General features: G+C 42.4%; 1 protein-coding gene across 50 annotated transcripts in view; it reads left to right on the top strand.

Annotated features, from left to right (window-relative positions):
- LOC147708230 (uncharacterized) overlaps positions 1–24,821 on the top strand; it is a 2,035,583-nt gene that overhangs the window by 268,067 nt on the left and 1,742,695 nt on the right. For all 50 annotated transcript variants that reach the window (XM_086926979.1, XM_086926974.1, XM_086926953.1 and 47 more), the window contains one exon: positions 13,376–13,405. In XM_086926979.1, the coding sequence (XP_086783105.1) occupies positions 13,376–13,405 (30 nt within the window). The remainder of the gene's footprint in view (positions 1–13,375; positions 13,406–24,821) is intronic.

Raw genomic sequence — 24,821 nt, 5'->3', positions numbered from 1 at the left:
TCAGTCAGTGTACGACCACCATTTCTGATTGTGCCTATGTAGTATTACCCCATGACCACGTGGGTCAAGGTAATAAATGAAGGGAGTGGCTGGGCATGGTCAAGGATTGGTCTCGGAGCTGTAGTCCGCATCACACGAATAAAGTGTCAGTGTCATCATTCTTAGGCTTCAGCACTAGTAGTTCCTCCATACTGCTGCATACCCCATCATGGTTGTCCCAGGAACAACATATTCAACTATTGCACTGATCTGACTTTCAACTGATGAATCTTAAAATCATCTTTTGCAGTAGCTTAGCAAGGGAGGGCGGGCGTTGACCCAGGGAGGCCCACATTTTGGGGGCGGCTGCCTCTCCACCCCCCACACTCTTACCTGTGGCCATGCGGGGCGGTTGTCACGGGACTCGCCAGCATCCCCCATCCCGCTCTTCCTACGGCTGTCGGGCAGCAAACCCAGTGACCGCTTTGGGTGGCATAACAGCTAGCTATGCCACTGATCCTTTGCTAGTAGCAGCCCCGGCATTTGGAACTGATGTCTTTTCCCCGACCTCCATCATTTTCAGAGAGAGAATGCAAAACATCACTATTCCACTGCCACTTTCAAATGGGTTTATAAACCAGTCATTTAGATTGGAATTTGAGTCTTCAGAACATGACTAATCCATTAAGAGTCGACACATTTTCAATGTCATTTTGTATGCTAATCGTATGGACTCCATCCTTGTTGATTTTGTCTACCTTGTCCTTTTTAATATATTACAATAATAGTGTCATTCCTTATGGATGATACAAGGAAACTTCTTGTTAAGATATATCACTGTTGAACTTTTGCCATCTCTTAAGTATCGAATGTATAGCAATCTGTAAATTGATCTATAACCCAGGTGTGTCTGGCATGTGCTAAATAACACCCCACAAAAATAAACAGAGAAACAAATACATAATACATACATAGATAAATACATAAATACACAAATAAATATATTTAGCTGTCCTTAACCTAATTCTAACATTCTAACTACAGATATGACCCTTAACTTTAATGAAAATAACTGAAATCAAATGTGATTCTAAACTTTATAGTAACACTTATGAGACGTTTTTAATGTTTTCATGTTAAGTTGAACTGAATTAAATAAATTAAATAATTATCCTTAAGCAACTGCACTACTAACCCTTACTTTTTCTCTTAATCCCTTACATTCAAAACGTGTAGTTAACCTAAATAAGTACGGGATAAATGTTTTTTATTTTAAAAAATAAATCATATTATATTAACTTCTCAATAAATAATAGTACCTCGAACTGATATTGCTATTGCACCAATGTAAATCAATGCATTGGCGTAAATTATTTCGGAAATTTTTGTAGTGGCTACATTGATATTGTTTCTTGAATATAGCAGAGGTGCATCCAAGCCTATGATATAGCAAAGTTGTTGTTTTGTAAATTAAGGACAACTCATTTCATATTACCTGTAAAGAAGGTAAATGAATACATCCTGACATGTGCTGCTGCTCAAATCTTCCTGTGTTGTTCCAGTGCGTTTCCACTCTTGTGTTGCCAAATACGCATTTTATCGTAAATACTGTATACATCTATCCTCTTAAATTTCAGCAGGTTTGACCTGCCCAAATTTAACGAAGCTTGAGGTATTCGATGCATCCGATAATAATATCTTTCAGCTCGTAATTCCAAACCCATGCGTAAACAGTGGTTTACACACACAGGTCAGAAAACCTGATCCACTCCTAATCAGGCCTTTAGTATCTCAAGATCTTTTCACAGACTTCTAAACTCTCAACCTGGCCTGGCCAACAGTTGTTCATCTATTCATGACATCTACTTTTCAGCTCTGAATTTCTCCAACGTCTGTCCACAACAAAACATATTCTCTAATTTATCAAATAAATCATGCTAGTCCTGGTGGATAAAATGTGCATACTATTCACAGAAAAGCAGATATGCTTCCATTGAAGTGTCCAGCAATTAGTACGTGGAATAGGGCTCTGCTCTTTTTACTTCGAAACTACAATTTAAAATCTGCTCAGGTAGATCTCGTTGCAATGACACTGCAAACTGAAGGTTTATTTTCCGACCTCTGTGAAATGATTAGTGGTATAAGCCCTGCTTGCTGTTGTCTCCTTCATTTGAACTTCTCACTAATTATAATGAAAATAATTTAACTCAATGTAATTAATTAATTGCTTAACTAACATTACATTAATTAATTACATTAAATAACATTAAAATTGTTACTAATTAACAACATCCACAACATTTCTGTTATCATCTGTTGTGTGGGCAGCATGTACTTTCATTACCCTTTTTGTTATTTCACCAATACCATGTAGAATACATTTTTTTAAAATGATCTCAATTGGGTATGCAGTCTCCTTCAGCCACCCAGGAGTGGTTCAGCAGATGGCTAGTAATTGGAATACCGCCATCATTCAGTTACCTCAGATTCCCTCACTGCATACTGACGTGAGATCCAAAAAGAGCCAGCAAACCACTCAACATTAATTCCTTTTCAGTATTATGTCAGCAATCAGACGAGGACTCCATAATCTTTCTTTATTTGTTGGTTGCACCACTAGCATTGGAAGAAGGTGTCTCTGCCTCCGACGACTAATCCCTTGGGGCAAATTTAAAATTTACGTTGTGTCAAGAAAGGTGATGCAAGGTAACAAAGCCTTTAACTAGGATTTACTAATCAATCAATCATAGCATTCGTAAAGCGCGCTACATACCCGTGAGGGTCTCAAGGCGCTTGGGGGGGGGGGGGTGGGGGGTGAGCAGCTACTGTTCGAAGAGCCAGGACTTGAGAAGTCTTCTGAAGGTGAGAAGGTCTTCGGTCTGTCGGACTAAGCATTTCTTTGCCCTGAGTTGCCTTGTAGCAGGGGTGGAGTGTGAGTGTTGCCAATACATCCACCCAAAGTTTTTGACACAATTCCAGATTTACAAAGGACTGTAACCCTGGGATTGGGCCAAAATGGTGTGACTCCCCGATCTCGGTGCAACGGAAAGAAATATCTTTATTTCTCCTTGTAACCTTCTACTATATGTGTGCTGCATTCTACAGCACAAATACAGATGAAAATGCCTTTCAGGATTGTTTTTGTGCAGGAAGATAGGCAGCCATAAATGCACCAGCGCTAGGAGACAGAAAAAATACACTGTCTTAGCAGATATGGCACATGTCTCCCCTTTCACCGGACGCAGCGCAGCAAAGTTGTCTTGCTGCATTGCATTGTATGAAATATTGATACATCTGCCCTTTTGTATATATCATAGTACAGTTGTATTTTCAGTTAGGTCAATAAACCACCATTCGTAAATTTGTCAAAACCTGGAGTGCTTTGTTCTTTGACTGTACTAACAGCCTTAATTACTTATCTGCACTTTACCCATCAAGTGGTTGCCTCATAGATTTGAGCATTAAAAGATACATGACTAGCTGGCAATTTCAATAAAAATATTCTTTCACCTTGAGCGCATACTATGTACATCATAATAATGTTTAAAGTTCATTCAATGGTAAGCTAGTGCAAATAACGTGCTTATTCAGAGAGGGAGGCAACTCTCTGAGCAGGACACAGGACGAATACTTGTTCCTGCACCCTCAGAGGACGTGAATAAAGGTTCAAATGTGGGTCACAAAATACCACTAAGCACAGCTTCCCTAGAGGGCCAACAACGGACCTCACATGGACATGTACATCAGTTAGACAATATGGGCACAATCAAGAAGACAGTAAACAATAGTGATGTCCCTCCCCTTTTACATACCCGAGGGTTCAAGTAAATCATGGAAATAGCCCCTTAGGGCCTTTTGTGACACACTTCAAAAGGAGTGATTCTAACTCTTTCTTCTGCTTTGGTGCACCAGGTATTAACCCTTTAAGTGCACCCGTCGGCCAACGGCCGCCGAGAGCACTACCTCAGCAGTGCTGCGCACGTCTGTTGGCCGACGCGCCCCCGCCCACTGAATGGAACGCCCAGCACCGCGGCCACATGGGTTAAACCCATCTACCATTGACAGACAACAATAATGGGGTATCTAGAGGTAGTAGCTGCTACGAAATGCATGCCTTTTTGTACTGCTTTTACCAAGGGGTCTGAAGACAGGAACAGAAGAAAAATATGCCTCCGAGATCCCTTTTTGCTTTATGTTGTTTCCATTCTTTGGCCTTAACCTAGCCCATCAGCAGCAAAGAATAATCTGCTGAGGGTCTTCAGCAGTGGTGGCTGCCAGCTACGGGGACTGGCAGGATGGGCAAACCACCACTGCCAGTGTAATGGTGTCTGAGTGGAGAAGGGGAAGAATGGAAGTAGAGGGCAGGAGAAAAAGAAAAATAAATCACTTAACTTGGCTTGCACGTCCTTGCTCCTTCTGATCTTCTCCACTTCAGTATGGGCCCAGACGACTCCCATATCCAATCCAGGCACTCTTCCTATGCTGTGATACCAGCGCCAAGATTGGATGGAGGATGCTCCTTCAGGCACTGTAGGTCTGTGCTTGGTCTGCACTCAGCTATCTAAGACAGCTCGGTGAAGAGCTTCTAAGTGAGCAAGTCACTTTGGATGGTGCAAGACAGGTGGCCAAAGTGACATGTCACTTTAGAGCATCCAGCCAGCCACTGCTCCTGTCCTGTGCTGCTAATCAGCAGCAGAGGACATGCCCTACATTTGTCTGGGCCCAGGGAGGACTGGCTGCTGCAGTGGGGTGAAATCACATGTCGGAAAAATTAAAAGTAAATGTAGTCTTTTCATTGCCATTTTATTTTTCCTGCGAGGCTCGCAGCGGGTGGGAGGGGTGAAATTCTCCTACCCAAGTAAAGAAACCGCTGCTGGTCTTAGGGCTTGAGAAGATATCAGCAGGAGTGGAGGAAGGGTTTGTGATATTCCTTACAGCACCATGGCATCTTGGTGAGTCAGTGTACATTCATGATCACTAAGCATGGCAGTGAAAACACATCTCTCTGGTAAATGCCAGAGGAATACATTTTATGAAATCAGAAATGTTTTAGAGATTTACCACCCAAATGAAGTTGACCCTGGGGAACTGAACACCCTTTTCAAAGTGAATAGTTGGTAGGGTGTTGGTTATAGTTAGGCCTACATGGGTAAAATTATGGGATGTGTTGGGTGAAGTGCATTATGTTGAATGGGTGCTCTAAACGGGGTACAGCGAACTGAAATGTTTGACAATAGATGCTATTGCACATGCCCTCAGACATAGACCAGCATCCCTTCTTATTGTAATGGAGATTAGTAGAGAATGAACGAAATGGTGGCTGGGCACATTTGAGCCAGGACAAGTGGGGAAATGGAATGGGGTGAAACATGAGTGTACATGCTAGGTGGGATGTTGATGATAAATATCACCAACATGACACATAAGAACCCACCATTCTATTAAGCACACACACGGAGTCCAAAAGATCACCACCATTCGTAAATTTGTCAGTGAAACGCACCTGTCACATGCAGACAAAACATGCATCCCTGGCATGATAAAAACCAAAGGAATTATGAGGGCAGTGTGTACTTTTCATAGACAGGGTCAATAGGCCATCTTACCATAGGAACAGAAAAAGGGCCTGCTCCTGATCAAGAATATTAATGTGACTGCTGCCAAGAGTACATTTGATATGTTAAAACGATCACTTGTCCTAGCTAAATCCTGATATGCCACTAACATGAATTCAGTATTTTACTGACCTCTCCTATTAGAGGAAGAGGTGTGAAATATTCCAGTGTATATGTTACTGATGGATTTGCATAAACGCATAAATATCTGAGCTGGGTTCTGACCACGCCTTAGATTTTTGAAGTATAACAAAAACATGGTGATCTGATGAATAGCCAATCACTGCAGGAGGGGGGAGGAGCTAGATTGGCACCGGGCCATTAAATGCCAGCCATGGCGCGGGAGCGCAGTGGGCGTGACAACAGCACACCAAAGGCAAGCCCGTCTGCCCCCATCCGATCCCGGACGGGCCAGGGCCCAAAATATGATGGCCACATTCTATGCTACTCCCTTTTGGAGCTTAAAACCTTACACTCTAGTGACCAGATGCTTGATGTTGCTACCTGATCCAAGCTTGAGGACCTCATCATCTCAAAACACAGAGTCTTTCTCTGAACTTACTCTTGGGCCCCCAAACCTGGACAAAACAACTATACAAATATTGATCCATCAATTCCTTACTGTAACGGGTGGGATGCCCTTACAATTACATATCTGAACACTCGATTCTTGGCTAAACAACAACTAGAAATCTTTCAGCTCCTGGACTCCGATAAACCAGACATACTCTTTCTCACTGAAACTTGGCTTACTGCAGACTCCACCCCAGACATCCTAGCAGCACTTCCTAGCAAATATTATATCCTCCAAGCTAATAGTCTTCCTGTGAAAGTGGGGGGAGGGGTTGCAGCCACAATTCACCATAAGGTACAGTTTACAACTCTTGCAGCTACTGGAATTCCCTCGGTTGACTGCCTTGTTTTAAAACTTGAGTCCCCACGTCCCCCCCTCATTTGTGCACTAATTTATCGCCCCCCATCACATGCCACTATTTCCCTAATTACTGGGTGAAATCATCTACCAACTAGCCATCAATTATGCCAAATTTCTAATTATTGGGGACTTTCATTATTGGGCGACAACCCTATAAGTGGCATCAGCTCCGCTGAATTGACAGACCTGCTTACCGGGCTGAACTGTACTCAGCATATGACTGTCACTACTCATGTTAAAGGTCACATTCTTGACCAAGACTGGACATCCAACCTGATGGTGTCCAACGTGATGATCTCCCATTCTACTTGGTCGGACCACTACTTTATAAAATTCTCCCTCACTAACATGTACTTAGCCAAACCCAACTTGAAGGTGAGCCGCATTTCAAGAAACTGGAGACCCTCCAACATTGGAGACTTCTGCATTCTGCTGGCCATTACAGTCCCATCTGAACAGCAGTTGGTTAACATACACAAAGAAAGTAATAAATCTTGGCTTGAATCCGCTAGTGATAACTTTACACCCATTAAGAAAGTCACTATAGCCAGACCCCACGATGCCCAATGTTGGTTCTCCGATGACCTGAAACTTAATAAAACTTGCTCTTTGTCAAGCTGAGCGTAACTGGAGATGTACTTACTCCCCAGACAAAAAAGATGTGTTTTTAAACCATCTTAAACAATATAAAAACGCCATCTTACAAACAAAGGACACCTACTTTTCCAACAAGATACTGAGTTTATCCGACAAATCCAAAGAAATCTTTGCCATTTTGGCTGAACTATCCAAGCCTGACAGAGTGACACCAAAACCCGCCCCCACCCAAGCATTATGCAACTCCCTTAATACCTACTTTATCAAGAAAATTGCAACAATAAAGTCCAGCATACCTGTTAACTCCCTCTCCACTGTTCAACTATCTATGTTTGGAAACCCCCACTTGCTAGAACAGATCCCCCCATCACTGGGGTAGCCTTCTCTAGCCTTCAAAGGAAGGTGATATCCGGCTACCCTACTGACTGTTGCCCTCCACACATATTAACGGAAGCCTTCCTCACTAGTTCGGATCCTCATCTGGCGCTTCTGAATAACTAATTAAAGCAGAGCATTGTCCCCAATGTATTCAAAGAAGCGGAAATCGTCCCCATCTCAAAGAAAACTGGGGCAGACCCTTTAGCTCTGATGAACTACTGCCCCATCTCCCTCCTCCCCTTTTTAGCCAAGGTTCTGGAAACCCATGTAGCTAGCTGTCTCCGCACCTTTATTGAACACTCTCACTACCTTGACCACCACCAGGTGGTTTTTTGTTCGGCCCATTGTACTGAGGCCGTCATCCTCACAGTCCTAGATGAACTGAGAAAGGGGGCAGACAAGGGCATGATTAGGCCCTGGTATTCCTTGATCTATCAGCAGCATTCAATACGGTTGACCACCATCTCCTGATCGACCGTGTCAGTAGCACTGGAATTCAGGGCCTGGCCCTTAAGTGGCTATCTTCCTTTCTGGATGACAGCTCCCAAGCTGTACGTCTCGCTCACCTTTCCTCCTCCAAGGATTAACTGACCTGTGGGGTGCCGCAGGGCTCTTCAATCTCACCGCTTCTCTTCAATCTGTACATACAGCCCCTCATTCGCTCCCTCAGAGAAAGGAAGGTCTGCACCTTCAACTATGCTGACGATCTACAATTGACATTCGATATCGATAAGTCATCCTCTTCTGTCCCCAATTTCCAGTCCACCTTGCGATTCATAAGCGTCTAGATGAACAGCAACCATTTGAAATTGAACCCTGATAAAACATGGCTGATTCAAATCGGCGGGCCATCTCACCCCTGGAACTCGAACTTTTGGCCACCCAAACTGGGAAACCACCCCCTTTTCTCGAGTTCAACCAAAAGTCTGGGCATCACTATTGACATTGATCTCTCTATGAACGCCCAGATTGGGAAAGTGTTCTCCTCATGCTTCTTTCAGCTTCGTAGGATTAGGAAGATCAGCAGATTCCTTACTACTGAAGCTCTGACCCAAGTGGTATGAGCCCTAGTCATCTCCTATATTGACTATGCTAACTCTACGTAGGCATCCCAGCATATCAATTAAGACGATTGCAACTAGTGCAAAATCAGGTGGGCAGACTAATCTACCATCAGCCCAAATGGCACCACGTAACCCAGTTAATGAAAAAATTACACTGGCTAATGGTAGCCGAACGCAGCGCTTTTAAGCTGAACTGCATCATTTTTAAAGCTCTTCTTGCCAATAGTTGAGAGTTTGTTTCCTCTCAGGTGCAGCGTTAGGTCTCCACCCGTGACATCGATCCTCCCACCAAAATGTTCTTGTCATTCCTTCCTTCAAACGCAATAAATTTGGGGGACTACGTTTTTTGGTCTTGGCCTCCCGATCCTTGAATTTTCTCCCTCTGGACATTAGATCACCTACCTCTTACGGCCAAATCAGGAAATTCTTGAAGACCTGGCTGTTTCATCAGGCATATGATTGAGCCATTCAAGCAGTAGTACCTTTCAGACCCCGGCGCATGAAACCGCTTGGTGTATGTGCGCTTTACAAGATCCTTTAACATAACACAACAATATCATTCTCATTGACCTACCCCAATTAAACATTATGCTTGTGGTCTTTTATCCACTTCTTCAGGTGGAATCACCCAAGAATTTGACATACCAGCATATAAGAGCAGATTTGATCTTAGGGAAATAACACCTTACTGGTGAAATTCCAGTGTGTTGTAAATTAAATTATGGCTTGGCAAAACAAAGGCCAAGGTTTTGCTCACAGAGGTACCAATAACTGCATACCTGAATTCTTTTACTTTCACAATTAGCTTTCAATATCAGTCCCAGATACCTAGCATCTCCTTACAAGTGCCCTCTTAATTAAATCAGATGGGGATGATAAGTGCAATGACCAACCCAATTGGGATTATAATTTTTTTATTTTTACCAAGAGCTTGCAGCTGCTGAGTTCTGCTGAAAACATCTGGTTAAAAGTCCGAACCAAAATAAGGAATTACCAAAGAGATTGGATTTGGAATTACAGATTCTCCTGGTAATTCCTCATTTCTTCGTCGGTTCTCAACATCTAATTTGTAATGAGTCCAGTGTTAACCGCCCTCAAAGTTACTGTTGGTAATGCCAAGGATGGAGAAAAAGGTGCCTTTACCACGCTACCCATAAAGAGGTCCTTAGAAATTAATTTAAAGAGCATCTTTATGAGCTTGAGACTGATTCAAGAATCCTTTTGATTGCAATGGCAATAAAGAAGAACCTGCAGTCTAATACAGGCCTCAGGCTGGACCTAGTATTTAGAACGGTGTGCTACCTTGGTGAATACCAGCCTTCTTATATGCAAATACTGCACCTCGTACTGTACACATGTTTGCCTTGTTTGTAACTTTGTTATGCATACTTTGTGCCGTGTAGACTGCATGTTGTGGAATATCATACTCCTGCTTAAAGCATTCAAACATGCTTGACCTTTCCTACTAAAAAATGCTAAATAAATAAAATACATAAAAAGTCACTCAACCATATATTATATATTAAATTAGGTAGCCTAAGCTCTATGAAGTGACCGGAAGGAAAATATTTTGTTATGCAAAAGGCACTGTAAATAGCTAGGCAACAACGCATAAGTATACGTAATCTTGCATCTTACTTTTAGGCTCAAGGCCTACCACCCCAACAGAGTGCATTGCATCTTATTAAGAGTTGAATCCATTCACTGTGTTAGAAATTTAGCTTCATTTTCATGGAACTCATTTTTGACAATGTTTTCCTTTACAATTCTATCGAGCATCAATCTCTTTCCACGATGGAAATCTCTTTATGCCACAAACGTTCTTTGTGTCTCTAGCGCTCTCTCTTTCCCAGCATACACTACGGCTACATAGAATTTGTGAATGTGTCCAAGTCAATAAAGGGCTCCTAAATGTGTTCTTCACAGCTGTTATATCATAGTTGTTGAGATGTATTAATTTCACAGAAAAAAACAGGCACATTTCCCACTGATAGTGGTAGGAACTGAGGGCCAGATGTAGGTAAATCTAATTTACCGACTCATAAATACCAAATTTTACCGATTCGGTATTTATAAATCGGTAAATTAAAAGGAGGGAGATGTAGGTAATTCTTTTTTGGGAATTACCGAATCTGTAAGATTCGATATTTACCGATTCGGTAAATACCGAATCGTTATTCCCCATTGATTCCTATGGGCTTTTGAGCCCATAGGAATCAATTGGAAATACTGATTCGGTATTTACCGAATCGGTAAATACCGAATCCAGCAAGGTGCAGGGGGTGTCACTTTGACACCCTCTAGCACCCCAAGTGCAGGCTTGTGTGCCATGTGGCACACATACATGCCCTAAGGGCATGTCTGTGTGTCACATGGCACAGGTGTGCATGCACAGATGTGCATGCACACCTGAATTCGGTATTTTACCACCCAATAGGATTGGGTGGTAAAATACCGACTCTTAAGGGCCTGTGGCACTCTGTGGAGTGTCACCTACATCTTGATTTACGGAATCGGTAAAAATACCGATTCGGTATTTTACAGAATCGGTAAATTTACCGATTCTGTAAAATAATGGCCCCTACATGTCAAAAGCCAAATACCGGTCGGAAACGGCCGAAATCGGCCGTTTCCGACCGGTATTAAGGCTACTACATCTGGCCCTCAGTTTTTTTGTTTGGCAAGATTCAGGAACTGGGCCGTGTTATAAAGGCCAGCTAAGAAGTAGTGCAAGACACCACGAATTATGTTCTTTCATCCATTTATTTGATATATTTCGGATAAAAAAAATACATAAAATTATGCAAATTTTTACAAATTGAATTTATGGTCATTCACTGACTTATATTATTCCTTTTAACATTATACATTGTTATACCATCTACTAATATGAACACTTACATACCCCTAAACCTTTTAAGTCTCCAAGGAGGCTGTGACTAAGGCCCACATGCATCAAGCATTTTTGTAGTCGCAAACGGTGCGATTACTTAAAATCGGCCGTTTGCGAATGCAAAAGTGCTTTTTGGGATGCATGAAGCAATTTTAGAATTCGTAACATTGTTGCGAGTTCTAAAATTGCGGGTGCTTTTAAGAAGTCGCAGATGTGCGATTTCTTAAAAGCAATGCATCATTACTTTCACAAGTGCAAAGTCGCATTTAGGGTGCCAAATTTACAGAGTGGTTGAACCACTCGGTAAATTTGGAAAAAGTGTTTAAAATGCTGCAAATGTTTTTTTTTCTACATTCATGTTTCACACACACATGTCCTTAGGACATGTGTGTGTGAACATGATGCGAAAAATATATTTCAGGGGTGCATGGGGGGGTCCTTTGGACCCCCCCCCTGCACCCATGAAATTTTCAAAGTGCCACTCGCAATTTGCTGATGCCTTCCCATTGACTCCTATGGGCCTTTTGGCCCATAGGAATAAATAGGAATTGCGAAAATGCACTTAAGAATTCGGTATTCATTTGGGATTCGGTAAAAATTGCGATTTTTACCGAATCCCAAATGAATACCGAAAACAATGATGCATAGCATTTTGCACTTCTTAATTTGCGATTCCTTATTTTTCGCAAATTAGGAAGTGCAAAATGTAACAATGATGCATGTGGGCCAAAGTGGCGTTAAACGTGACCCCAGTGAAAGCAAATGAGATGAATAAAGGTTGGGAGGGTACCCAAGGTGTTTTAGAAACTGCAAAACTGCAAATATCAATCATCCATGGTTTTTGGTGGTCTACTTTCTTTTGGCATTTAAGCTAAGTTTATCTCGATGCTACAGTTAAGTCAATTTTATCAGCCGTTCATTTTTTTTTTTACTTGTGGCATTCAACGCTCTGTTCTAAGTAATTTTAGAACTCGGTAGGGGCACTTTTGCCTTGCTAACAAGTGACCAATAAATTCGAGAGGAGGGTGGTGAAAGTTACCGGGCCTAATGGAATTATACATTTTGATGCGCTTCACTGGCTAAAGACTGAGACCAGCGCTTGTTTTTATGTGCATTCCCTGCGTAAAGTTAATTCATTTAACATGTTTCTCCGAGTTAGTGTTTTATTTCAGGCAGCACAGCCCAGAAACAGTAAAAGGGAGCCCCATCTCACTTTTTCCGTGCTCTGCTGTCTAAAAATGAAGCAATACCTGTGAGAAGTATCGTCTTAAATTAATTTACACATTGCAAATGCATAAAACAGGTAATCTGCTCTACGCACAGCTAGTGATGCCCACCATGACAATGACCTTGGCTTTTAAACACAGCGATTTCGGCTTTTGAATGTAGCCAAAGCCTCTGTTTGAATAACTAGGAAAATTAGGAAATCGGTGTACATTTTTTAACCCATAAACTTGTAATTCTAGTTATTTCTCTGTCCCCGGATTTACTGGGACCCATGATAATGGTAATGCTTGGGTGAGGAAATAGCGGGGATTAGTTCGGGTCACATGTAATCCAGGCCTTTGTAGAAAAAAGTTATTTTCAAATACATTTTGTCTCCCCAAATGTTAGGATAAGCTCATTAAAATGCATACAGCGTTCGGTCCAAGTAGATTTCTAAATTTATTCAACAAAAATTGATTCGAAACAAGGCAGTCGTTTGAGCACTCTACATCAGAAATTACACAAATTCCCAGTTTGGGAGAGCCATGAAGCTCACCATTTACTTTAATCTTAGATGCTTGTATATGACAGCGTGGAAATGCCGGGAAGAATGTCCTTGAATCCAGATTTGCTGAATAATTACATCTTACTGAAAAGATTACCTGTGTGGTAATGTGTCCATTTAACGCGTGTCTTTTATCTGTTTCAGTTGGGATACAACCGGCAGTGAAAAATAAAGGTCAGTAACTGTTCGCCCCCTGTTTTTATTTCATTGTGTACTGAACAAAGAATTCTGTAGAATAGGCACTGATGTCTGTGGACGATTAAAAATTGCAATAACTGAATACGAGCAAACGTAATACAGGACTGTGATCCGAAATAAAATGTGATGGATCCGGTTTCTCATGTACCCTTCTGCTTTTGCATTTGTCTTCAATGTTATTTAGGGGTGGTCTGCCTGCTTCATCTTTTCTTAATCACTGATACTATGATACACAGATTAGGAGAAGTTGATAACTGGTTTGTATGAAAATAATTACACTATAACTCGTGCTTTATTATAACTTTAAATGTATGGAGAAATGCTATTTAATAATACCTTTGCATATTTTAAAACCTAATTGGAGCACAACGCATACATTTTAATGGTGTTAGCAAGCAATGTTAAAGAAAACAGGTCTTGCTTTAATGTGCTAACCCATGACAACATATGCACAAATTCTGTTGCATGAAATAGCCAATTTAAGTACATCTGTTTTTGAAGTAAATAGGAGACCTCAGTTTGAGCAATGCGCTTCTTGCAATATAGAGCTACATTTCAGAGAGCTTATCATGAGCCCAAACTCATAGAACATGCCACGCTACCCTTCAATAACCCACACAGCTCTTAGAAGACATGTTGAAGCCTGCCATGATCTTAATCCTCATAGACCTTGTGCTATATTATTACAGGAAACGTGCTGGCCATGCATGGAGCATCACTCTGTTCCTCAATTCATGCATAGTTTGACACCGTAGGATATAGTTCTTTTTTTGGAATTAGTAAACATGATGATTTCAGACTTGAGCAAAGCTTGCATGATTAATCCCCATACCAAACACAAAATACCAGTGTAAGATGCATCAGGGTGGTGTTTTTCATTTCTCAAAATGATACAGTCATGGCATTCTAGTCTAGATCATAAACTGATAGAATCATAACTCAGGAACATTTCTGGAAAGAGTTAGGAGACTATTGGTGATGTCATTTGAGATGTCATCAGTAATGTCACTGACTATGTCATGAGTGATGTAATATATGAGATCATAAGCAGTACATTGCTTTGGGTGTAAATTATAGTTAGTTCTGGTAACTATAACTCCTGAATGTCTATGTTTTTTTTGTGTAAAATCTGAACCTAACTATAATGTCCCTGTAATCTTTGGGTTTCTCAATAAATTGCTAAGGTTTTTTAAACTCTATTTCTTAACTATGACATAAATATGTATATCTGTACACACTCGCCAGTCACTTTCACGCACACATGTACGCAGTACCAATCTGACTAAGACACTTACACACCCAGTCACATACGCACTCAGATACTCATTCACTCACTCACATATCCATTCAGGTACTTATGCTCCCACTTACAGACTCACAAAGTGACGTACCCATATACAGACCCACTCAGAGATTCATGCACCAACTTAGAGACTCAGTCATAGACTCATGTGTACAGTCTCATACCTACTCAGAGACTTTTAAACCCACTCACAGACCCACCTGGGCACTCATGCACCCACTCACAGACCCACTCAGATTCTCATCCACCCACTTACAGACTCAATCGGAGTGTCACACACCCATGTACAAACCCACTCAGAGGCTCAAGCACCTGCTTAGAGACCCACTCACACACTCACTTATGTTTTCATAGACCCACTAAGACACTCATACACCCATGTACAGCTCCACTCAGACACTTATACCCTCAATCACTGGTATGCCCAGAAGTGGGTCCCTTGCTCACTTTGAAAATGGATTCAATCCAGCATGGCTGATGAGGGGTGTTACTGAGAAACAGGTCCTAGGATGCTAGTTTCCATCCAAGTGAAGACCTGGCTTGGCAGTTTAGGCTTGAATGTTCCCATGAGGAACAGGGTCTTGCTGTCGCCCTTCTGGGATCGCGTCTGGACTACTGCAATGCGCTGTATGCTGGACTGAATAAGAGTCAGATGCAGCGCTTGCAGGTAGTCCAGAATGCGGCAGCTAGATTTGTCCTCGATCTTCCCCGTCGCACTTCGGCCACACTGGCCAGGAAGCAGCTACATTGGCTTCCGATCAAGGAGCGGATTGTTTTCAAGTCCATGTGTATGGTCTATAAAGCCTTGGCCAAAAGCAGCCCCACAGGGATCAGAGCCATTCTGACATACTACAACCCTGGCAGGAGCCTCCGCTCCTCCAATCACTCTTTTCTCCACAGCCCACGTATTCGGAAAGCCAGATGGGGTGGTAAGGCTTTCTCCCTCCTGGCCCCTAAATGGTGGAATGATCTTCCACTAGAACTTAGGTCCCTCCCTTCCCTCCAAACCTTCAGAGCAGCCCTTAAAACACGTCTCTTTATTCAAGCGTACAAGTAAGTGCATGACTGCCCGCTTTCTGATCTTTTTTTGTTAGGCGCCTTGACACCTTCGGGTTTTAGTTTGCGCGGTACAAGATGCAAAATAAATAAATAAATAAATAAATATATGGCTGGGTCTGAACTGGGATGGCGAAATGAGCTAAAGAACGATGATGGATTCAACCCAGATTTGTGACTGGGGGTGACTTCCTGAAAAGTTTCAGCGCTTTGTCCATCATCTCCTTGTTTTTGCTTTGACTTTATACATGCCTGAGTTCTTTGTCATGATTTTACTGATATAGCCTCACCGATCTCTTGAGCCCAATCAGTTCAAATGTGTTCTAACAATAACACAAAGTGCAAATACGAAAAATTATTTGAATATAACAGAAGCCTTGAAATCAATTTTATTTGTTAGAAGGATATGGTCAATATAAATATACATATATAGATCAAGGTAAGTAATATAAATACTCTTTAGAATAATTCATTAAATATTAGCCACACAGATTTTATTAACAAATGTATTGAAAAGAACAATGCCCAGTGATAAATTAAAATGAACTTTCTGCAAGTACAATAAATGGTAAACAAGTTTAGAAACAGCCATTCAATCGTGAGGTGTCTTTAGCTTCTTGTATTGCAACCTCAGGCTTGTAAAAATGCTTTTCAGAAGGGGATTCATCCAACCTTTTGCCATGCAGAAGCTGGAAAGTACAAAAGCAATCAAAACAAGTACTGGTTTTCTCTTTGTATAAAGTTATCTGTGAAAAGCATAATACCTCCAGTAGTTAAAACAAAAATGTGCTCTACATATCTTGAAATTAATTTGTTAACATCAGACCAATATTCTTTCAATTGTTTACATTCAGCAAACATATATAAATCATCAGTATAAAGATATCCACATTGAGAGTCAGGCCTGCATTTCCATTTACACCGCTTTAGTGGTGTACAATTTAACATATTGATATTTTTAAATTGTTGTATCTGAAGACTGGCAGAAGTTTTTTAAATATTTGCCAAATAGCCATTTAGAAAACATGTCCTGCAGAATCACTTCTTTAGCTGTGAAGTCCTATTTTGCAGAATGTTTTCTAATAAACTCTCTGAAAACATCAATTTCTAGGTCTGATACATTTTCATTTCTTCCAAATAAAATTGTTCTTTTGCCATCCTACGTCTTGTAAATAAAGGTAATTTCAGTAAACTTCTACCAATTCCAGTTAAGCATTCTATCATAATTTTTAACACATAGGGCCTCGTGTTTATGTCGGTCAGAGGCTTTTCGTCTGACATTATAGGTTTAAACTCAGACTGCCGAGATACAATGAAGACGGTTGAAGTTCAAAAGGACCGGTGAATCTGACTCGGTTCCAACAGGCTCTAGAAGGGCTTCATAATCCCCACCAGAGGGTGTTTCCTCCATCGGGATTATCATGGTAGTTTCTGACAGCAGTTTCATGTATGCCTTCCTGACATGGATCTGCTGCCAGGAACTGGCTTTAGGGGCCTGTAGCAGGGCCCCCTTCCCTCCTGGCCCTCCAGTTGTGGCCCTGGGGAAAATCTCATTTCTCAATGGGTGCTTGTTTTGTGGGCAGTTACGGCCGACTGCACAAGCTCCGATAGAAAAATGGGAGCTTGCGGCCACAAGTATTGAGGGGTGCGGTGCTGCTGACCAATGGTTGGCTGGTACCCACACCGAAACAGTGTCGGTCAGATGAAAACTCTGATTTATATTAAATCAGGCCCTTGGTTTCCATTTGGAACCAGTGATTGTGTTTACATTGCTAATGCCCTTGGTCAGAGTCTTGTCTGAGCTGTTAATTCCTTTTATCACAAATTTCCTGAAGTATAGGAGATTGGGGGTATATTTACAAGGGGATAGCGCCACCAGAATGTCACTTTCTTTCTGACGTTCTGGTGGTGCTATGCGCTTCTCCATATTTACAAAGCAGCACTTGTAAATACAGCTCCTTTGCATGCATCTTTTTGTGTGAAATGGGCATGCAATGGGTATTGCTGGGTGCGTTCCACCGCGACCCCCATTGCTTTTTGACGCTGCCCCAGATTTACAAGGATGTGTAAATCTGAGGCAGCACCAAAAAATAACACCATGCAATAGCAGGCATTAGAATGGTGCAGCGAGGAGAAATACTGTTATTACGACTTGTTTTTGCTTCTTCTATGTGTGCTGCATTCTGCAGCACACATAGAAAAAGCAAAACATCATTAATGATGGTTTACGTGCAGGAAGATGTCCGTTCCTGCACATAAACAATCATGACATAATAAAGATTTGCAATTTCTACGTGTGCGTGAGAATGCAGCACACATAGAAGTAACAAATCGCCATTATTGATTGTGTATGTGCAGGAAATGACACCATCCTGCACATGAACAATAATTCCCTGCAACGAAGGCACCCTTGCACTATGGTGCAAGCTTGTCTGTGTTGGTACCTGGCATCTATTTTTACCACCAGTTCTAGGGAAAACACAGGGATACACTGTATTGTTGCAAATACAGTGCATCCCTTCATTATGAAAATGCCAGAGTGTGACGCTGCCAAATTTGGTGTAGCTCCATGCTCCACCCTTTATTTGTAAATATGCCTCTGGGTTTTTCTTTGAATTCAGGTGTTACTGAGCAAAATATTTTGAACTTCAAGGGCGCTGCTTCCATGCCTACAGAATTTGAATTATGGAATGATCATCACATTGGAACTGCCTAGTTTTTGCATACCTGCTGGTACAATAGGATTTCAAATTTCAGCATATGCAATTGGACTTTGCTCAAGTATTCATTGTGCATTATACACAGTGGATTCTCTTTACCGATTGATGTTGAAGGTATTAGCCTGGAATGTCTGACATAATATCGACAGAATATCGAAATAAAAAAATATCGGAGCAAAAATATCGACATCAAAAATATCGGAATCCTATCTTCATAAAGGTAAGTACAAAAATATCGAAAAAATAATATCGTAGTACAAAAATATCGGAATCAAAAATATTGTTTTTTTAAATGTATTAATAATAATGTAAAAATAATTTTAAAATACATATAATTTAAAAATATTAAATAAAAATATTAAAACAAAATTAAAACTAATACATATACATTTAAAATAAATAAAACACTTAATAATTTAATGTACATTTTTTTTTAATGTTATTTATTTGATTTAATGTAATATTTTTTTGTTTTTACCCTGTACGCCTGTACCCCAAAAACCCAAAACTGACCCTGAACCCTAAAAATATCCCTGTACCCCAAAAACCCAAAACTGACCCTGAACCCTAAAAATACCCCTCTACCCAAAAACTGAAAACTGACCCTTATCCCTAAAAAAGCCCCTTTACCCAAAAACTGAAAACTGACCCTGAACCCTAAAAATACCCCTTTACCCAAAAACTGAAAACTGACCCTGAACCCTAAAAATACCCCTTTACCCAAAAACTGAAAACTGACCCTGAACCCTAAAAATACCCCTTTACCCATGAACTGAAAACTGACCCTGAACCCTAAAAATACCCCTTTACCCAAAAACTGAAAACTGACCCAGAACCCTAAAAATACCCCTTTTCCCAAAAACTGAAAACTGACCCTGAACCCTAAAAATACCCCTTTACCCAAAAACTGAAAACTGACCCTGAACCCTAAAAATACTCCTTTACCCAAAATGAATTAATATTATTTAATTACCAATTAATTATTAATTAACAATAACAATAAAGTAAATATATTAGCACATTAGCTGTAATTAATTTAATTTAATAATTAATATTATTTTTCCCAATTAATTAATTAAGAATAACAAAAAATTATATATAAAAAGAATTACTATAATTAATGTAATTAAATAATTAATATTAATTAATTAATTACCAACTAATTAATAATTATACATGTGTACAAAATTATATTAATTAATTAACTAATTAATATAAATTATTTACCAATTAATTATTAATTAAAATATGTACAAACATATATTAATTAATTAATTATTATTAAATTACTTCCCACCCTATTCCCCTATAAACCCATAACCCGCTACAGAACATATTTATCAATTAATCAATTAATTAAAATTAATTAAAAATTATTTCTCAATTAATTAATTAATAATTCCTACTAATTAATAATTAATGTAACATAATTAAATTACTTCCCACCCTATTCCCCTATAAACCCACAACCCGCTACAGTAGTAAAAGACAATATTTAATTAAATTACATTAAAAATAAATAATAAAATATAATAAATACAATATAATATACACTAAATGTATTAAAAAATTGATATTAGTAACATCGAAGTTATTTATTTCGATATTATTGACATCGATATTTAAAACTTCGATATTACTGATATCATACTAATATCGATATTAAGACTGTCGATATTACTTACCTTCGATATTTTGTCCCATCGATATTTAAACTTCGATATTTTTGCATATCGATATTTAAAAATCGATATTTTGTCTGTGTACCATTAGCCTGGTATTGAGTTCATTGGAATCTTTGGAATCTGTTTATGAGCTTTTTAGGGATATATATGTGACGAATAATGTATCATCTGTTCTACCATGGCTGTCATTATTCACATTCAATGGTCAGTTTAAGCTAATTGAATTTTGACCACTTTGTTAATTTGTATAACACAAAAAAATATCTAAGTGTGAGAAATCCATAGTGAAAAGTCCCACGTAAGCATGCGTTTCTGGGACCCAATAGTAAGAACCCTGGTCTTTTTTCTTCTGTTATCATGGGACCCCTGTAGTGTGAGGCCCCATACTTGGAATCAGTATCTAGTTTAGCTAATGACTCTCAGAGTAGAGAAGCAGAATAGTCTCTACCATTCCCAGGGAGGTGATGTGGGCTGGAGACTCAGCAACGCAACATACTAGTCAATATTTTTCAATATTTTTTGTTTAGGGAGCAAATGTACTTTAATGCTTGGTAAAATACATATTACACACAACATTTCAAATATATATATGATGGCAGGTGTGTGGGGGGCGTGGCCAATCAAGCCACGGAGGCGGCTGTGTCTGGCTGAGGCTCCGCGATTGGCCCAGCATACTGCCCGTTTCCTGACGTTGCTTGGAGCACCAAAAGCAAAGTCCAGATGTCAGAATTCGCCCTGCATATACGGCAGCCCTAATCTCCTGGAAATTCAGAGACCAGCCTGTGCAAACCCTGAAAGTGCTGGACCCAGGCACTGAACAGTAATATGGCGCCCGCACATCTGCGATAGTGCGCCCACGGGAACCGGACTGGCACCATGCGATCGGTGCCTGGCAGCAGATACAGCCCAACGCAAAGGCAGGAATGAAGGGGCCATACACCGGAGCGCGCACCTGCCTCTGCTCCCACCTGGTTGCAGAGGGTGACAACCGACAGGAGCGACGGGTGCGGACCCGCCATTTTGTTCAAAGAGGACCTCATCGAAGGAGAAAACTGTCCCGCTCTAGCAGCCCACAACACGACGCCCAAGGGTGGTAACCCCTTTCCGCCGGTAATTAGGAACCGGGGACTGACTGCGACCACCGGCCCAACTGTAATTCCTTGGGGGAGGCCCATGGTCGGGCCGTCTGACCTTAAGATGGCAGCAGGAGATCGCCGCGAGTGTTGAGGCTACCGCTGAGAGCCCCAGGGGAGTGCATACTAACAGCAAAATGTAGGTGAGCAGCGTTTTCCCCCTCCTTCATGAGGTGATCCCCCACTGAGCGCCACTCTTAGTCTGAGGCTGATGTGAAATTGGACATACCGTGAAGAATGACTGCCTGACCTCAACATGGAGGCACAGCCACTTTATCTATCCCTGAACCAGGCCGTGACCAGCCACATCACAGAGGCATGGGACCCGGCCCCTGAACTGCCCACAGTCTCCACACAGTCAATCTCCCTGGTCAGTGCGCAACGCCTTGGCTGGGCAGCACCCAACTCCGGACATACCTTGGACACCAGAGCAAAGCCTTCCCCCACTCCTGACCGGGTGCACACGGGACAGCTGTAACCCCGTCCCTGGTGGGTACGGGCCCACCACGCGGTCCGCCTGCCCGGAGGGGGGCCTATCCAACAGTGCAATCTTTGCCAAACCCCATACCTCGAGCCGGCTCCACGGTTATCAACATGGGGAAACAGAGGGCGACGCAGCATACATCAGTGCCCGAGACTGCCCCCGAAAACATGCCAAATACCCGGGCATGGAAACACGCTAATGCGCCACAGGCTGACCCATCGGTCTCCGATAAATTGGACCAGGTATTGGCAGCCATCGAACTCTCCAGGATATCTATAGAGGAGCGACTAGGCACCCTGGCGACTGACATCAGCCTCATCCGCGATGACCACCGTAAATTGGCAGACAAAGTGAAAGACAGAGAGAAGGCGCTTGCCGACCTACAACCCACAGTCAAGACGCACCAAAAGACGTTACAAGATGTCCTACACCGCCTTACCATCATGGAAGAATACACAGACGATTTGGAGGGGCGATCGAGACGCTGTAACATCCGCTTGCTGGGGCTGCTGGAGGGAATTAAAGGCTCAAGCCCGCTGGACTACATGGAAACGTGGGTAAAATCGTTCACCCCGATGACAGACCAGACTGCATTCTTTTCCATTGAGCACGCCCACAGGGTTCCGACCCACAAACTGCCACCGGGAGCCGCCCCAAGACCGATGCTGGCAAAGTTTTAGCATTTACACGACAGAGATGCAGTGTTACGTGTGCGGCCAGAATGGCTAGTCCCTTGCACGTAGAAAACAAACAAATAATGATCTTTCCCGATGACGCACGAGCGGTGCAACAACAAAGGTCCTCATTTGTGGATGTGAAACAATGACTACGGGCGAACAATGTCCAATATTCCCTGACATACCCAGCCCGCCTCAAGGTCCTATATAAAGGCTCTGCCATCTTTTTACCACCGCCGAAGAAGCACGCGACTGGGCAGATCAGCACTGCCCACTACAATCCAAAGCTGAGACCACGCAAACCCCAATCTCAAACCACTGCGACCCAGAAGACGCGGCCCGAAGCATCAAAGAGGTGGGGCAAATAGGGTGACTGGATCACTCTCTCTGGACTCTCCAGACCTGGCACAAATCGTGAAAGAATGACGGGAGGCCCTGCAGGCAGTGATTGACCTGCAGGCATCCCCCCTAACACAGGACATAGATTGACCCCACACATATTCTCATCGGAAGGAGAGAACGACAGTGATGGAACACTATCTGGCGGGGACTCCGTCACGCCTCCCCTGGTTACTCCTCAGACGATCAATGCTATCCTAGATGGACAAATGTGCACCCTTTCGGCATGATAGGTTCTCACTGACATCACCACAGGAACTGGCATACCCTGAACTCACTTGCTACACATATGCACCATAGCCATGTCACGACAGATCTTGAGCGACACCCACTGATCCTACAAAGGCCAGATTCAGCTCTGCCTCGTGCATACACACTGCCACCCCTGCAGTATATTGTCACACTCTCCCCCTTTTGGGAGAATTGGTTTGGACGTATCGTTCCCAATGATGGCTCCTCGGTATTGGGACTGTTTCCCGACCCCAGTTTCACAAGTTAACACCCCGGTTCAGTTCTGTCCCACCCCCTCATGGAACGGTATAAGACAGGGTACCCGTTACACAACAGCAAGCACCATTATGGGTTGCATGAGCACCTCACCCGACTGGGGAGTTGCTGGTTCAGATGCTCCGGTAGATGCAGGTCCCCTCTGAGTGCACTGATACCGATGCATGGCAACGACAGAGCAGAACACTGACAGAGGCCTCCACACACCGAGTAAAAGCTATGCAGTATATTCCTATACAAAACATCAGAACGCCAGGATTGCACTCCTCCAGGAATCACACCTCACTGCCACCGAGGTAGGCAAACTTCAAACTAAATGGCGTGGCACCATATGCGCCAGGACTTACTCCGGATACGCATGCGGGGCACTGATCTGGGTTCGGCCTGGGATTCCATTCCAGGGACTCAGGCAGGTGGTGGACAAAGATGGCAGATACGCCCTACTAGAAGGACTTCTAGATGGACAAGCAGTACTCTTGGGTAGCATATGTGCCCCGAATGTAGAGCAGGACAAATTCTGGGACCGTCTCACTGGGATTCTGGATGGTGATTACAATTGCACATTAGGTGGGTCCTTGGACCGATCCCACCCCCCACCCACACACTCCCATGCCCACAAGCAAACTGAGAGATTCTGGGCCTGGGTCACACAATGGGCACTTACGGACGCATGGCGACTGAACCACCCACAAACCCGACTATATTTGTTTCCCTCTATCCCATATAACCTGCGGGTAACATTGGACAGATTCCTATGCTCAGCGGTGGTTCTACGCAAAATTCTACATACAGAATATATGGGTAGGATTGTATCGAACCATGATGCCCATATATTATGGTTAAGCTGGAGGCTCCCGCACCCCCCAGTCCCCACCTGGCGTCTTCCCCGGGACTGTCTAACAGATCAGGTCTTTAAACACGAACAGGGGCAAAGCATCCAAGACTACTTCACCCACAATGCAGGCACAGCATCCTCAGCGTTAGTGGAATGGGACACATTCAAAGTAGTGGAGAATGCATTAGGCAAATAATAGGGGTCGAACGGACACTAGAACAGGCACTCACTAAAGCCAAACAGCACCTCGCCACGGCCACCAAACGAGACGATCTGTCTGAGGAGACGGTAGCTCTCACGGCCAAAGCCAAAACAGAATACCAAGCTGCCTACGCTTTTCTCCGGCTGTATAATTTCAGAACATATGCCACCCGGATGCATAAAGAGAGGGATAAAACAGGCACACTGCTGGCATGGTTGGCCAAACAGGACACAGATGTGAAACCCATAATGGAAGTCATTGACCCCCGAGGTACTCTGGTACGATCTCCGGATGAGATCCTCCTAGCGTTCCAACACTACTATGCGGAGGTCTATAGTAACCCGACCCAACCGAACAGGCCACAATAGATCGTTTCCTAGATCCCCTAACG

This window comes from Lissotriton vulgaris, chromosome 6 (assembly GCF_964263255.1).
Source record: "Lissotriton vulgaris chromosome 6, aLisVul1.2, whole genome shotgun sequence".
NCBI lineage: Eukaryota > Metazoa > Chordata > Amphibia > Caudata > Salamandridae > Lissotriton > Lissotriton vulgaris.
Note: the sequence above shows the minus strand (reverse complement) of the source record. Positions and strands in the feature narration are given on the sequence as shown.